The 14,728-nt window shown below is 35.7% G+C and overlaps 1 protein-coding gene across 2 annotated transcripts; it reads left to right on the top strand.

Annotated features, from left to right (window-relative positions):
• The first annotated feature begins 6,639 nt into the window (after window positions 1-6,639).
• Window positions 6,640-13,225, top strand: LOC126601688 (probable pectin methyltransferase QUA2). 2 transcript variants are annotated; one of them, XM_050268430.1, is made up of 10 exons: window positions 6,640-7,021; window positions 7,384-7,500; window positions 7,719-8,466; window positions 8,561-8,693; window positions 9,549-9,789; window positions 10,233-10,458; window positions 10,573-10,748; window positions 10,884-11,187; window positions 11,925-12,063; window positions 12,513-13,225. In XM_050268430.1, exons 3-10 carry the CDS (start codon window positions 7,757-7,759, stop codon window positions 12,669-12,671), a joined length of 2,088 nt encoding a protein of 695 aa, XP_050124387.1. In that variant the 5' UTR covers window positions 6,640-7,021; window positions 7,384-7,500; window positions 7,719-7,756; the 3' UTR covers window positions 12,672-13,225. The 2 variants fall into 2 exon arrangements, with proteins under 2 accessions (XP_050124387.1, XP_050124386.1); XM_050268429.1 differs by lacking the exon at window positions 7,384-7,500.
• The last annotated feature ends 1,503 nt before the right edge of the window (window positions 13,226-14,728 follow it).

Genomic DNA, 14,728 nt, shown 5'->3' with positions numbered 1-14,728 from the left:
AGGGAGAGCAAGTGGCTCTCTACTCTAATGGTGAAGAGAAATGTTGTTCTTGCACCACGAGTGAGTTCAAACTCATTGCTTTTTTAATCTAATAAATCTATTGTTCGATAAAAAAATAGAAAGGGAGAGATCTAAAAGAAATTTATTTCCTTGGTACTTTTGCTTATAACAAGAGATTCACTGTTAGTCAAAATGGTAATTATATTTCAATTGAAAGAGAAAATTTAATATTTCTCATGTCGAATTGTATGATATCAGAAATTTCTTTTTTTTTGGTGAGAATTTTAAGATTTGTAAATCGTGTTCGTTTATCGTACATCATGCGTCAGTTTTTAACAAGTACTGTTTGTATTTAATTTTAAATATAAACATTTAAAATGATTTATGATCACACGATGTACGATAAACAGACACAATTCATGAATTTTTAGAATCCTCACAAACAAGATGCGAATCCGGATTCATGAAAACCTCCCAAATCTCGTTGAATTTAGGCATATATCTATATCTCAAAAATAGTAGTAAGACTTCATGAGGAATTTGAGTGGCGACAGAACAATCCCACCTTGGCAGGGCGCAGCCTCGTAGGGTGAAACTGTTGAGACTTGAGATCTTGGTACGGAGGCAAAGCATGCAGATGGTGCTCTCGGTCTCAGCTCTGAAAATTTTACGTGGAACGACGACAACAAGGGTCCCAATATTTCTGCCATGCCATGACCCATAAGGAATTTAACGATTGAGGATTGAGAGAGGAAGGTGGTAAGTGGCCAGCTTATATTATCCTCCTACTTTCTCCATTTTTTCTTAATTGCGTCATAATTACTGAGTCATGACATCCGCTGTGCTAAATGTATGGAACAATGAATGTGCGGGTTAATACTATAAATTGGTATTTGGATGGTAAAGGAAACCAAAATTTTAACCTAGCTTGATCATGACCTATACTTTGTTCCGTCTATATAAAGATTTTTCCTTGTTCACTAATAAATGAATAAATTAACAAGTAATGCTACACTTATCATATTTTTGATACCATATTTGTATCATATCTCTGATAGAAGTATGACCCATAAATATATGTATGTCTCATCTCTGTTAAAAAAAGTACAAAAATCGTATGAAAAATGTGATAAAAATAATATTTTTGAAGTATCCACTTGGGCCTAGGCTATCAGTCTACATGTCAATATCACACCATATAAATGAAGGATACAAATTATAATGCTTGTTTTTGACACATTTGCGTACTTTGAAACGATTTGTTTGTACATTGACATTGATACTATGATTGTACCACTTCGGTTAGAAGTGCTTTTAAAATAATTAAAAATGTGTTGGCTAAAGTGTTTTTACAACCAATTCTCAATAAAATACAAGTGAATCTTAAAAAAAAAAAAAAAAAACTTGAAGTGCTTCTCGCAAAAAACTCATAACAAATTCTTCTTGCAAAAGTCATTTCAAGTCTTTTTGGAATCAAAATACACTTTCATCAAGTTTAGCTAGGCCCTTCCCAAAACTTGAGTAACTCTACATTCTTATCAAAGAAGCTCTCAATGTTAAAAATTAAAAAAAAGAAAAAGGAAAGAAAAAAAAAATTAAATGCCAATCAAAAGGCTAGATATAATTTTGTTTCATTAGTCTTTTGCAAGAATGAGTGTAAAAAAAACTCAAAAATGTTTCACCACGTCCATTTTTTTTTATAAAAATAAAGAAAGTTTAGGTAAAATTAGCTCTTAGTTAATGGTCGTGTGTAAGATAACAACTCATTCATTGAAGGAAAAATATCCACTCATCTCCTCCTTACAAATTTTATTAATAATAAGAATGAAAAAAAATATAAATAGGTGGACCAAGCTAAAACTCACACAATAATATACAACATTGAAATCTGTAAGTAGAACAAAAAAACAAATCTCGACTATGGGTAGAAGCTGTAAAAACTGAGATCATTGACCACCAATAATAAGCACTGCAGATCCATACAATACAAATCTAACAAATCAACAACATGTTTACCTTTCAATAACTATGTGTGCGAATACTACTAATGAAGATGTCATAAGTAGTCGTTTTAGTCATTCAATAAGCAAAACATCATAAAAGAACTTTAGTAGTGTACCCATATTATATTAGTTATTCTCCACTCGTTTCCCCAAGCTACACATACTACCTTAGTAAAAACTAGAATTTCACCACGTCGATTGATATATCATATTTATTTAATTTCATTTTTTTGAAAAATGAGAAACATTACAAACTAAATTCTACTACCATACAATCAAATAATAACCTAAAAACTCTTAACCATGAAACTAGTTGACCGTTTCGCATTTTCTTTCCATTTACTGCTTCTTGTTTATTTGCCCCCACCTCTTTTTTAACCGCGTGGCTCGTGGGCCGTGGAGCCTAGCTAGCCACCCTATTCAATTCCTCGCGTCTAGTACACTCCACCGCCACCACTAACGGACAACTACCGTTCACACTTGTGACTCCGGGCTGCAATCATCTGCGACGCGTACCCATCTCTCCAACCCACCTCCACCCGCCACCTCACCGCTCCAGTCCCACCGACACGGATAAACGCGGCAACTGGGTCCCACTTACCCACTGCCCTCACTGGCCCACTCGCTTCCCTATAGGATATTATCTTATGAATATTTGCATGTGTCGCCCGTCAGCTCTGCAATATTTTTCAAAAGGATCCATGAATAATTATAAAAAAGTCCAGTTCTTTGGTATAATTTATGTCAGGGCTTCCAATCTAGTGTGATCAGGTGCACGATTCCAACCAATTGCAGGATGCCACGTCGGTGTAGTGAAATCTTAGTGGTTGAGTGGAATCAGATTTTGGTAGTGGAAGGTGTATTCTTCTACAGAGGGAGGACAGGGAGCAGAAGGATTGCCCCGTTTGTGTAGGAGAGAGGATTCCCTTTACCTGATTCTCTGACACAAATCATTCACAAGCCCCCAAAGGTGTATCATTACCCTCTCAAACAAGGGACAAGGATAGTCTGTCATTTCACTTTTCTTGCTCTTCCGTGCCCTTTTATTTGTGTGGTCACGATTAAGCCACGTTAATATTTTATATTACAATTTATTTTTGTCTTATTATCTCTATAAAAAAATAATATAAAATGTTGACGTGACTTAACCGCGACCACACAAAACAAGAAGGCACGGGAGACTTGTTTCTCAAAAAAGAACCAGGATCCTCTCCTGAGCAATTCCCTAGGGATCCCGCAATCTTGTCCGTTCATTTTATATTGTGTGGTCAGTTTTTGTTAGATACTATTCATATTTGAATTTTAAAATTTAAATTTTAAATGATTTATGACTGCACGATATATGATGAACGGACAAGATTGCGGAATCCTTAGGATCCCTAGGGAATTGCTCAGGAGAGGATCCTGGTTCCTCAAAAAAGCCCTCACCCATTTATTTATTTTCTCCAACTTTATTTTGTGTTTAATTATCGTGGTAAGAATTTATCTATTTTTTCGCTATCAACAAACAGTAAGATAATTACGTTGAATTTATCTAAATTACAAAAATGAAAGTTTGAACATTAATGCATAGAATTGATCGCATTGTGTCCAACTTTGTTAAATTCATGTCTACTTATCTATTTTATTTTTAAAGAATGATAAACAAAACTGTTTTTAATTTTTCACAATTCTACGTGATTTTAAATGTTGTTTTTGTTTGACACTTAGTACTACGGTCTTATGATATTCCTTTTCACTCGTTTGCCACTTAGTACTATTATTGTTTTCTTTTATAATTTATTTAATCAGATGATTAAATATTCAAAAACAAAAATTGAAAAATTGAAAAATTATCATATCCCTTTCTTTTACAGTTGTGATTTTTTTTTCATAGCTAGTAAATCTATCTTAAAGCAATATATGTCTTTTAGCTTTTGGATAGGAATTTGGATCCCATTCGGATTCAAATTGTGGAAATCCTATAAATTCTCACATCTTAGCCATTCATCGTGCATCATGCAGCAAAAAATCATTTAATTTTTTTATTTAAAATTAAACACAAATAGTACCTGAAGAAAACTGATCGCACTATATAAGATGAACGACTATAATCTGAAGATCTCTAAAATCCTCACAAAATAAATCCGGAGATAATCCTCTTTCTTTGGATAGTACTAGACAAATTACAGTTGAAAATCTGTATTCAACTAAGCCAATTTTTTAGTCCACGACCAAAACCATTTTGACTGCATAAACATACTATAGATAACACATGTGATGTGTTGTTCCTTTTTCCAAAATTTCAGAAATTACGACCAGGGTAAGATACATATTTACAAAAGAAAAAATCCATCTTATCAATGACATGTAAATATTTGTTCGAAGATACATAATTTTATAAAATCAACAATTCTTAATATATCTGCTGACTTTTAATATGTGTTATTTTAAGTATTTCATCAGTTTTGAATTATTAAACGAGTGGGAGGTAGTGAGAAGTGATGCAAGTGCAGTGGGGGGGGGGGGTGAAATAATAAGATTGTTTAGTACACAAATACAGAATGGCAAGCCTAAGTGTCCGGCAAATCAGGCGCAAGTCAAAGTTTATATTTTGGTAGATCCATAAAATTCCTAATACAAAGGGATCCATATTAAACAATGTCTCCTCCTCAGATATAACTTTGCACACAGATAGATAGAGGAAGTCAGCAAGTAAATTCCCCAATTGCTTTTTTATATGATTGGTTTAAATTTAATTCTTTGGAAGATTGAGTGGGGCTCATCCCTAAATTTTTTTTTTAAAAAAAAAAAAAGCAAGCACGGCTGGATGCACAAATTTTTATAGTATAAGTGGTTAATTTTTTTTTCTTCAAGTTTTTAACTATTTGTATTATGACACTTGATGTATTTAATCGTATTACTAATACACTGAAAAATCTCCAGGATTAGGGTTGGTGAGAATAGGGTAAAGAGTTAAGTGATAGAGAGATAGGGGATTGATTTTTTATTTTATTTTTATAGATTTAGAGTTCGATTTCTTAATATTACAAAAAAGACGAGTTTTCGTTTTAAAATAAAGTGAAATGTCTATTTAGATCCTTAATTTTACAACTTTATACTGAAGCTGTTGTAAAATGATAGTAAAGCAAATAAACATCCTTGTGACGTTAGAAAAAGACCTAAGATGTAAGAAAACAAATGACCATCTCCTAAAAAACAAAGGTTCAACTGACAGACAATATGATTAGTCGAGTGGATATTACAAAATAAAAAAACTCATTAGAGGCATGGTTCATAAATAATTAACACCATCCACCATGTTCTTGAAATCTTAATACGAATGCTCTTTTTCCCAATCTCACTTGTATAAAGCAAAAAACTCTTGAAACCTCCCCCAAAATTTCAGCATACCAAATTCACCAAATACCTCTATAGTCATATATAAAGACTTGTGAGTGTGAGCAGTTAAACCTACTCATAGATCAAAAGTTCAAAACTAGTCGGGAAAAGGTCTCTTTCATGGAAGACCATCTTGCTCCTCTGTCGACCAAAATTAATTGAATGTCAAATTGGGACGAATTTGGGGCATTTGATATTTTCACATTTGTGACATTGAAAAAGTGAGAAATAAGAATTTATAGCAGCGGTGCACTTCTTCTCCTGCATGGTAACAAATAGCGTGTTCTTTCTGCAAATAAATAATACAATTTCATAAGACCCTCGTGGCATTTATTATACAAAACTTATACAAATTAATGCAGAAAAAATACTAACGAGATTCTCTCAATAATGGAACTCTCTGCTACCCAGTTATGGAGCTAATGAAGGCTTAGGAGGATCACTTGACCCTTCTTACTTCCAAGTTTTTGTTATATGATTATTTGTATTTAGTTTTTCTTTGATTTTTTTTTTATATCAAAATCATTAAGGTTTTGACATTTATGGTTTATTGAAAAGTATGATACTTTGATTTTTTTTAACCTGTATCTTCGGAGATATAACTCATGAATAAAATTTATAATTTTTTTCTTTCTCTATATTGTGTCAAAGATTGATGATTAGCTAATCAGCTAACCCTATTTATATAATTTATGTCTAATCATGTCACATTAGAAGTGTAGAAGTTAATATACATAATACATTTAAAATCGTCTTTTACGAGTTTTAAATTATGATTTTGTGTTATTATATAAGCTTTTGTAAGTTTTTTTTCCTTCACTTTAAGCTTATGAATATTTAAGATTGACCCCAATAATAAAATTTTTGACCATGCCATTATTTGTAGCATAATGTTTTATAATTTTGATACAAAAATTAACTTTAAATTGTGAGGTGATATAGAGTTGACCTTAACAAAGTCTTCTTACCATTTCTCACACACACACACACATATATATATATATATATATCGTTTCAACCCTCTCTGTAATGGACAAAGATTCTCTCCCCTCCTCTTTCCATTCCCTTCCATCTCTTCCTCTTACATTCTTTATTTTGTTTTTTTCATTCTATAAAAAATTAATATAAGATGTTGATGTGATTTAACCGTAACCATTCAAATAGAAGAGGAGAGGAGAGAAGGGAAGGAAAGAAAAAAACAAAGAATAGAGAATCCTAATCCCTCTCTTATAGTTTACTCTCTCTCTCTCTCTAGTGCATTTTCCCCTTCAAATTACATAGTATCCAGTTTTCACGAACTCTGTCACGATTGGATCGGTACAAAATCCTCTCCCTCTCTCTCTACTTTCTCTTTCCTCTCCTGTGAGCTAAGCATTTGAGCAAAGTGGGAGAGACCGACCCAAGTGAGAGATGAAATCGGAGCCACAGCAGCAGAAGTGTTTGTGGCAATAAACAGACCGAGCTAGTCCATGGATTCATACTGATTTCCTTCCAACAATTTCTTGGCCCTTCTTTTCTGTTTCTTTCTCTTTATCCATTACCCTCATCTCTTTCCCTAATTAAAAAGGAACTGTTTTTTTCTCTGCGACTACTTCTTCTCTCACGTTTGCTACATTTGGCTCCTTCTGCACAATTGGGTAACCACTGGTTTTGCTATCTGTGGATTGATCTCAAATGGGTTTTGCTTACTTTGTACTTCTGGGTCGTTTTATTACACTCTAGGATTGAAATTTGAGTAGAAATATGCTTGCTGTTTTGCTATTAGATCATTTGGGTACTTGAAAGTGATTTAATTTTTTTATTGTTATTTGGTGTGGGAAGTGATCCAAATCTGTAGTTAATATGTAAATGCATCTGCTTTCTGTCTCTTAATTTCTGTAAATCTTAATTGCTCTCTGTCTTCCTTTTTCTGGGTTTATTCTTCCCAATTGATTCTTAGATAAAAGATTTTCCTTTTTCTCTTTAATATATTGAATCGTTTATGGGGTCTGTCTTGCAGCGGGGTTAATGGATCTAGTGACGAAATGATCATGCTTCTGTGGGAAAACTTTTTATCCTTTCCTTACTTTTAAGCTTATTGGGTGGAAAAAAAATTTGGGTTTTGTAGAATCTTAAGGTAAATCAACTTTTTGGATGAAGTTATGACCTCACCAGAAAAAGAAAACTCTTTTGAATGAGGAATTGTTGTGGTTTTGCAATTGTCTTGGGATTTAAGATAAGGACATTTGTGGGTTTCTGCCTTTTTCACCTCTCAGCTTGTTTTTCTCTTGTTTGAGCTTTCCTGGATGTCTTTTGATTGTGTATGAATTTTAATTTTATTTATTCTTTTAACAGATTCTTGTTCCGCGGTCTGCATCATTTGAAATCAAAGAATGGCCAGACCTCTGCATCGAGGTCCGTCTGGTCTGCGGATCTCTGGCAGTGGCAATGATTTTTTGGACTCCCAGATGAAAGATAAAACAGATAAAGAAGATTTGGACAGAAGAGCTTCTTCTGATAATAATAGTTTTGCTTTTAGAATGCCAATTCGAGTACTTTTTCCGGACAATTCTCCTTCCAAACATGGAAATACTGAAAATGGCTTTGCATCTGATCCCTTCATGGCTGGTACTCCCAGAAGTCGGCACAAGTTAATGCTGCTACTGTTGAAGTTAAGTTTAGTTTTGATTGTTATTCTAGCTCTTACTGGATCCTTTTGGTGGACACTCTCCATCTCAACAACTTCAAGAGGTCACATACACCATGGATACCGGCGACTCCAACAGCAACTTGTTTCTGACCTGTGGCATATCGGAGAGCTTTCTCTTGGTTCATCAAGGTTGAAAGACTTGGAGTTTTGTCCTCAGGAGTACGAAAATAATGCCCCATGCTTCAATGTTTCGGAGAATCTTGCCTTAGGTCTTACTGATGGCAACGAATATGACCGGCATTGTGAGAATGGGATGAGGCAAAATTGTTTAGTTCTTCCGCCTGTGAATTATAATATTCCTCTTCGGTGGCCTACTGGTAGAGATGTCATCTGGGTGGGGAATGTGAAAATAACAGCGCAGGAGGTACTTTCTTCTGGAAGCTTGACAAAGAGGTCAGCTGGGATTTCTCTTGTTAGCAAACTTTGCTCTAATTCTATTAACCTGTCCTGGTTTTGCTTTAAATTTTGAGTTTCCATGTGCTTACAGGATGATGATGTTGGAGGAAGAGCAAATTTCATTCCGTTCAGCCTCCTTGATGTTTGATGGTGTTGAAGACTACTCGCACCAAATTGCAGAAATGATAGGACTGAGAAATGAATCGAACTTCATACAAGCTGGGGTAAGTGGATTGGAATTTGTGTGTATTAATTGTTGGAACTGACCCCACATAACAATGGAAACATTCATTATCATGTTCCTTTCCCTTGATTGATTCCCTTCGTGTAGTTTATTTAACTTATATTTAGGTAGAATTTTAGTCACGCAAGTTGACATATTTATTTTAATGCACATAATCATATTGAACAAGAAGTGTTAGGAATATATATGTAGCATTTTAGCCAAGCAGTTGACATCTTTATTTTAATGCTCCTTATTGAACAAGAAGGGGTTCTAGCCTAACCCCCAGTCCAGAATATTCAGTTTAAGAAATGAATCAGTATCCTTTTTTAGTGGTAGTTGACATGTGGGTTAATATGTCAAACATCGCCCTTGGCATGAAAACTGCAGCTCAGGTAATACGCATTTCGAACTGTTTCCAGCACTTTTACGTTTGACATTGCTTACTCCATAAGAGACTGCAAATACTTTATAACTCCTTATGGTACCCTACCAAGCTGCTTTTTTAGCTTTGGTTCCATTTACATGTACACATGAACACCTGCATACCACCTAGAAGGGTACATATGTCATATCCATTGGTTTCTGATGCATGATTGATCATTACAGAAATTCTTATGTACGGATCAGATTATTTCAAAGACAAATAGAGCATACTGTTGTTATATTATGATCACTTGTAGTGTATTTGCTCTTTAATGCACTGCAACACGCTTTCTATGCCAGATGGACTGTGGTATGTACACACTTGTGTCTTAATGTACATATTATCAAGATGTGTGGTGGTTGCACTGAATTTAAAACTCTGCTTTTATGTTTGAATTGGTTAATGAAACTGTCAAAATTAATTCTGCAGGTGAGAACCATCTTGGATATAGGATGCGGTTATGGTAGTTTCGGAGCACATCTCTTTTCCAGTCAGATCCTAACTATGTGCATTGCGAACTATGAGGCTTCAGGAAGCCAAGTTCAGCTGACTCTTGAAAGGGGTCTTCCTGCAATGATTGGTTCTTTTATTTCGAAACAGTTGCCGTATCCATCTCTCTCTTTTGATATGTTGCATTGTGCACGATGTGGGATTGATTGGGACCAACGGGGTAATGCTCTCCTCTTTAACAAGTGTTTTCTTTTTGTACCTGCATACACCACACCTTTTAACCAATGCTACCAACCAACTACTTCTAATTGTACTCCATGAACTGCCAATATTTTAAATGTTCAATCTGCATTATGTTCTTGTTTTCTGTAAACTTATCTTGGAACCTAGCACATTTTGATTGTAAGATCTGACAGAAATTGTGTATTAAAGATGTACAGAATCCAACGGATACAATTCTTTCTGTATTAAAGAGTTTTCAGAAAAATAATTAGACTGTTACTCTTTAGAAGAAATATTTAGACTAGTACTTTTTGGATTTACAATTTTGTTGAGAAGTGGGATTGGAGAAGATATCACATTCAGCCATTAATATACTAAAAGACTAGCACTTTTTGGATTTACCGTATGTTAATCATATGTTAAATTATGTTCGTACGACAGATGGGATCCTCTTGATTGAGGTTGATAGAGTTTTGAAGCCTGGTGGGTACTTTGTCTGGACATCACCTATTACCAATGCTGAAACATTTCGTCGTAACAAAGTGAATCAGAAAAGGTGGAACCTTGTACGTGATTTTGCAGAAAATCTCTGCTGGGAGATGTTATCGCAGCAAGATGAAACAGTTGTATGGAAAAAGACTAGTAAAAGGAATTGTTATGGTTCACGGTAAGGAAACTAACTTGGATTTTCTTTTGAACGTGGGATCATATGTGTTTGGTCTTCAGTGTACAAGAATAAGAGCCAAAATTGATATGTAGTACAATCTACGTATTTCTTCAGGAAACCAGGTTCAGGTCCCTCTATATGCAGCAAAGGTCATGATGTTGAATCTCCATATTATCGACCACTCCAAGCCTGCATTGGTGGAACTCAAAGCCGCAGATGGATTCCTATTGAAGGGAGGAAAACGTGGCCTTATAGGGCTAATCTGAACAAGAGTGAACTTGCCATATATGGTACTTGTTATGTTCTTGATATAGCCTATTTGGTAGAGAAAACAAACAAATGCATCGCTCAGCCTCTGATAAGTCTATTGTCTCCAATTTATTTTAGTGATCATATGGTTCATGTGTGTTGAAATTTTTGTGCAGGATTACATCCAGAAGAAATCACTGAGGATGCTGAGACGTGGAAAATGGCAGTACGGAATTATTGGTCTCTTCTGTCACCATTGATATTCTCAGATCATCCAAAGAGACCTGGCGATGAAGATCCTTCACCACCCTATAATATGCTTAGAAACGTACTTGACATGAATGCTCATTTTGGTGGTTTTAATTCTGCATTATTGGAAGCTGGAAAGTCTGCATGGGTCATGAATGTGGTCCCAACAAATGGACCCAATTATCTGCCCTTGATCCTTGACAAGGGATTTGTTGGTGTTCTGCATGATTGGTAAAGCTACTTTTTCTCACATCTTTTTCCCTTGCAATTACTGTTAAGCATCATGTTTAACTTGGAACCGTTTAACCAAATTTCATTCGCTAAAGATAACATCTCTGCTTAGTTATAATTTCTTGCGATCTGAAGTCTTGTAGCATTGGATTCTTTTTTTCTTCAAATGAGCTCGCCAGTATACTTTCACATGGATAGGATGTATCATTCACGAAGGAGAGAGTTAGATTACATCATCTAACCAGGGATTTTTCTGTCCTGCATGTTTAGTAGGTAGCTTAGTGATCCTTCCCTTTTGTTAATCAGTGGTGTAAAACCAAACAGGAATTTTTCATAAAAAAGACTTCAAACTTCTTGTAGTGTCTTAAATTATGCTGACTTACACAGGTTTGATGGGTAAATTCTTGATGGGGGAAATAATTCAGCATTAATATACTTTAGTAACTTTGGAGTTATCTGAGAAAAAAAAAAGCAGTGAAAACTGAGGGATGTCATTATACTGTAGGTTTGTGAAATGACATTTGTAACTGTTGAATTACAGAACCCAATGGATTGAATTTGACATAAAAGTGGTATTGTCATGGTATTTGATTGGTTGAAAAGTTGATTTGCCTCCAGCATGTTTTACATCATGGTCTGGACTCTGGACTCATATCATCATTTGTAATTGTGGGAAATGCTGCATCGTTGTTCCTTTGTAGGGTTTTGTTTTAACAAGAATTTGTATCTGTTTCTAGGTGTGAACCCTTTCCAACATACCCAAGAACTTATGATATGGTGCATGCAGCAGGACTTCTTTCACTTGAAAGTGATCATCAGCGCAGATGTACCATTCTTGATCTATTCACAGAGATTGATCGATTGCTTCGTCCAGAGGTACCCATGTTAAATAATTCTCATCACATTTCATCTACGGTTATTTTACCAGTCCTTTTATTCCAATATAGTTTCGGGCAGAAGAATGGAGAGCTGTTAACTAAATTTTAGACTCATAGAGGAAATCCCTTTTTAGGACTGTCACACATCAGTTCTTATAGATGTATATATATATGTATATACACACACACGCATATATATATATATATATATAGATATATATGTATGTATGTATCTGTTTACATGTCAGGATGTAACTGGCATACATTATTTTGTCTTGTTTTGTACAGTGTCTTATACTGTCGAGGCTTATGGAAATAAACAACAAAGTTAACTTCAGTTCCACCACCAAAACCTAATAGACCACTTATAGGTGCTATGTAGGATGGCTTTTTGTTTGCTTCGTTATGTTAGTATTTAGAATATCTGATGTTAGTGATTGTTTGCAGGGTTGGGTGATAATCCATGACAAAGCTTTTCTTGTCGAATCAGCAAGAGCTCTCACGACAGGGCTGAAATGGGAGGCACGCGTGGTGGAAATCGAAAGCAACAGCGACGAGAAACTACTCATATGCCAAAAGCCTTTCTTTAAGAAGCAAGCAAACTAAGACAGCAGTTTCCAAAGGGAGCCTGAGATATATGGTGGTAATATCACTTGATTCATATTCATTTACTTATTTTACTCAATCATCATAAAACTCTGCCATTGAAAGGAGAGGGAACCAAAATTTTTGGACAGACGAAACCAAAGAAACAAGCGACGAAAGAAAACCAGTGTTGAGTCTTGTAAAAGCGACACAACACCCGTGGAGCCGGCCGTAAGGCCGCCATGGGACATAGGGCATGTAATTATTATGGTATTGAGGTCCGGAGCAGAGAGAGAGAGAGAGAGAGAGAGAGGAGTGTAGGATTATATTTTTAGTCTTCCATGTCATTTCTCATTGTAACTATACAACCACAGGATTTAAGATTGTGAAGATCATTACAGAATAAACAAATGCAGTCAGTTTGCTATAGTATAAAAAACATGCTTGTCAATGCTTTATGTCAAGCACCCCCAACCTCAATAATTGATTTAATTACATTTCAAGGCTTACAAATCACGAATTTGGCTACAATATTTACATGTGTTTGGTATAAAAACATTTCACATTTATCTTTATGTTGTGGCAAATGGCATTAGTTCTTTGCTTAGTGGTGTCTCTCTTTTTCAATGTTGGAATAGGTCTCAAATTTGAATGTCAGTCGTCACACTGATCGAAACCAAAATTTGAAATCCATATATTTCTTGCTTCAACCCAGAAGTCTCGAAACTTAATGACCACGTATTATTTAGTGTTCTTACTTGACCACTCAAATATCGTGAAATGTGCAGTTTGCTACCTTTAGTTTTTTTTTTTCGTTTCATTATCATACCTAAAGTTGCCATTTGCTCCCAAAATCATTCTTCTGATAGTTTAGTCGTTAAGTTCTCTGTTAAACGATGATGTGGCAGACCTTTAACGCACCAAAAAGATTACGAAAAAAAAAAACTACAAAATTGAAAATTTTTTGCCTTCACTCACCTCCTCCTTTGTCTCTTTTGGGAAGTGGGCACGTCATATATTTTCAGCGCTCATGTCACTAACATCTCCACCATTCAAACCTGAACACCTCACTTTATCCTCGCCCCCACCATGCACCCACCGAGCCAAAGCCAATTCCGGACCACAGTAGAAAATATCGATAATATCGGCGAAATATCGCCGATATTATCGTTTTTTTGGGACCCCGATATTTTAGTAACTATCCAACTTGTTTTCGGCAGAATATCGCGATATTATCGATAATATCGATAATATCGCGATATTTTCGAAACTATCGCGATATTTGGTATGGACTCATCGGAGAACACGGCCGGAGCAAATAATCCGAAACCCTAAATCCCCAAATGCTAAATCAAAGCAAATGAACTGAATCTACAATACAGGATTCCGAGAAGAACGATTTCAGTACAAAAATCAACATGTTTACAAGCCGAGAAGAACGATTTCAGTACAAAATTCAAAGCAAATGAACCGATTCCCTATATCCCCAAATTCGGATTCAAAGCAACTGAACTGAATCCCTAATTCCTAAATCCCTAAAATCTATTTCAGTACAAAAATCAAGCAACATGCAGATAAATCGCAATCTGTACAAAAATAGAAACCCTAATTCCTAAATCCCTAAAATCAATTTCAGTACAACAAAGGTGCAACATGCAGAAAAATTGAAATCTGTACAAAAATTTAAAGTAATAGAGGGGAAGAAGAGAAGTAGGAGCCTGGAACATCGTCTTCCTCACGAATCCAAGACGGCTGGGACAAGTTCGTGCTCCTCAGTGGTGTCGACGGCTTGGACTACGGAGACAGAGGGAGACACGGAGACACGGAGACACGGACGGTTATGGAGTGGTGTCGACGGCTGGGTTTAGGGCGGGTGAGATGGGAGGAGCAGAGGGAGACAGGGAGACACGGAGACACGGACGAGGAGGATCGAGATTCGAGAGATGATGTCTCTGTGTGTGTGTGGAAGAACTGGAGAAGGGGGAAGGGAGGGAGAAGACTGAGAACTTCTCGGTGAGAACGAAGGCTCAGACCGACCTCAGAGAGAGAAGAGAGAAGAGAGAGACTGAGAGGATTCG

This window comes from Malus sylvestris, chromosome 15 (assembly GCF_916048215.2).
Source record: "Malus sylvestris chromosome 15, drMalSylv7.2, whole genome shotgun sequence".
In the NCBI taxonomy this organism is placed as follows: domain Eukaryota; kingdom Viridiplantae; phylum Streptophyta; class Magnoliopsida; order Rosales; family Rosaceae; genus Malus; species Malus sylvestris.
The sequence above is the reverse complement of the archived record's forward strand: the minus strand, read 5'-3'. Positions and strand labels throughout refer to the sequence as shown.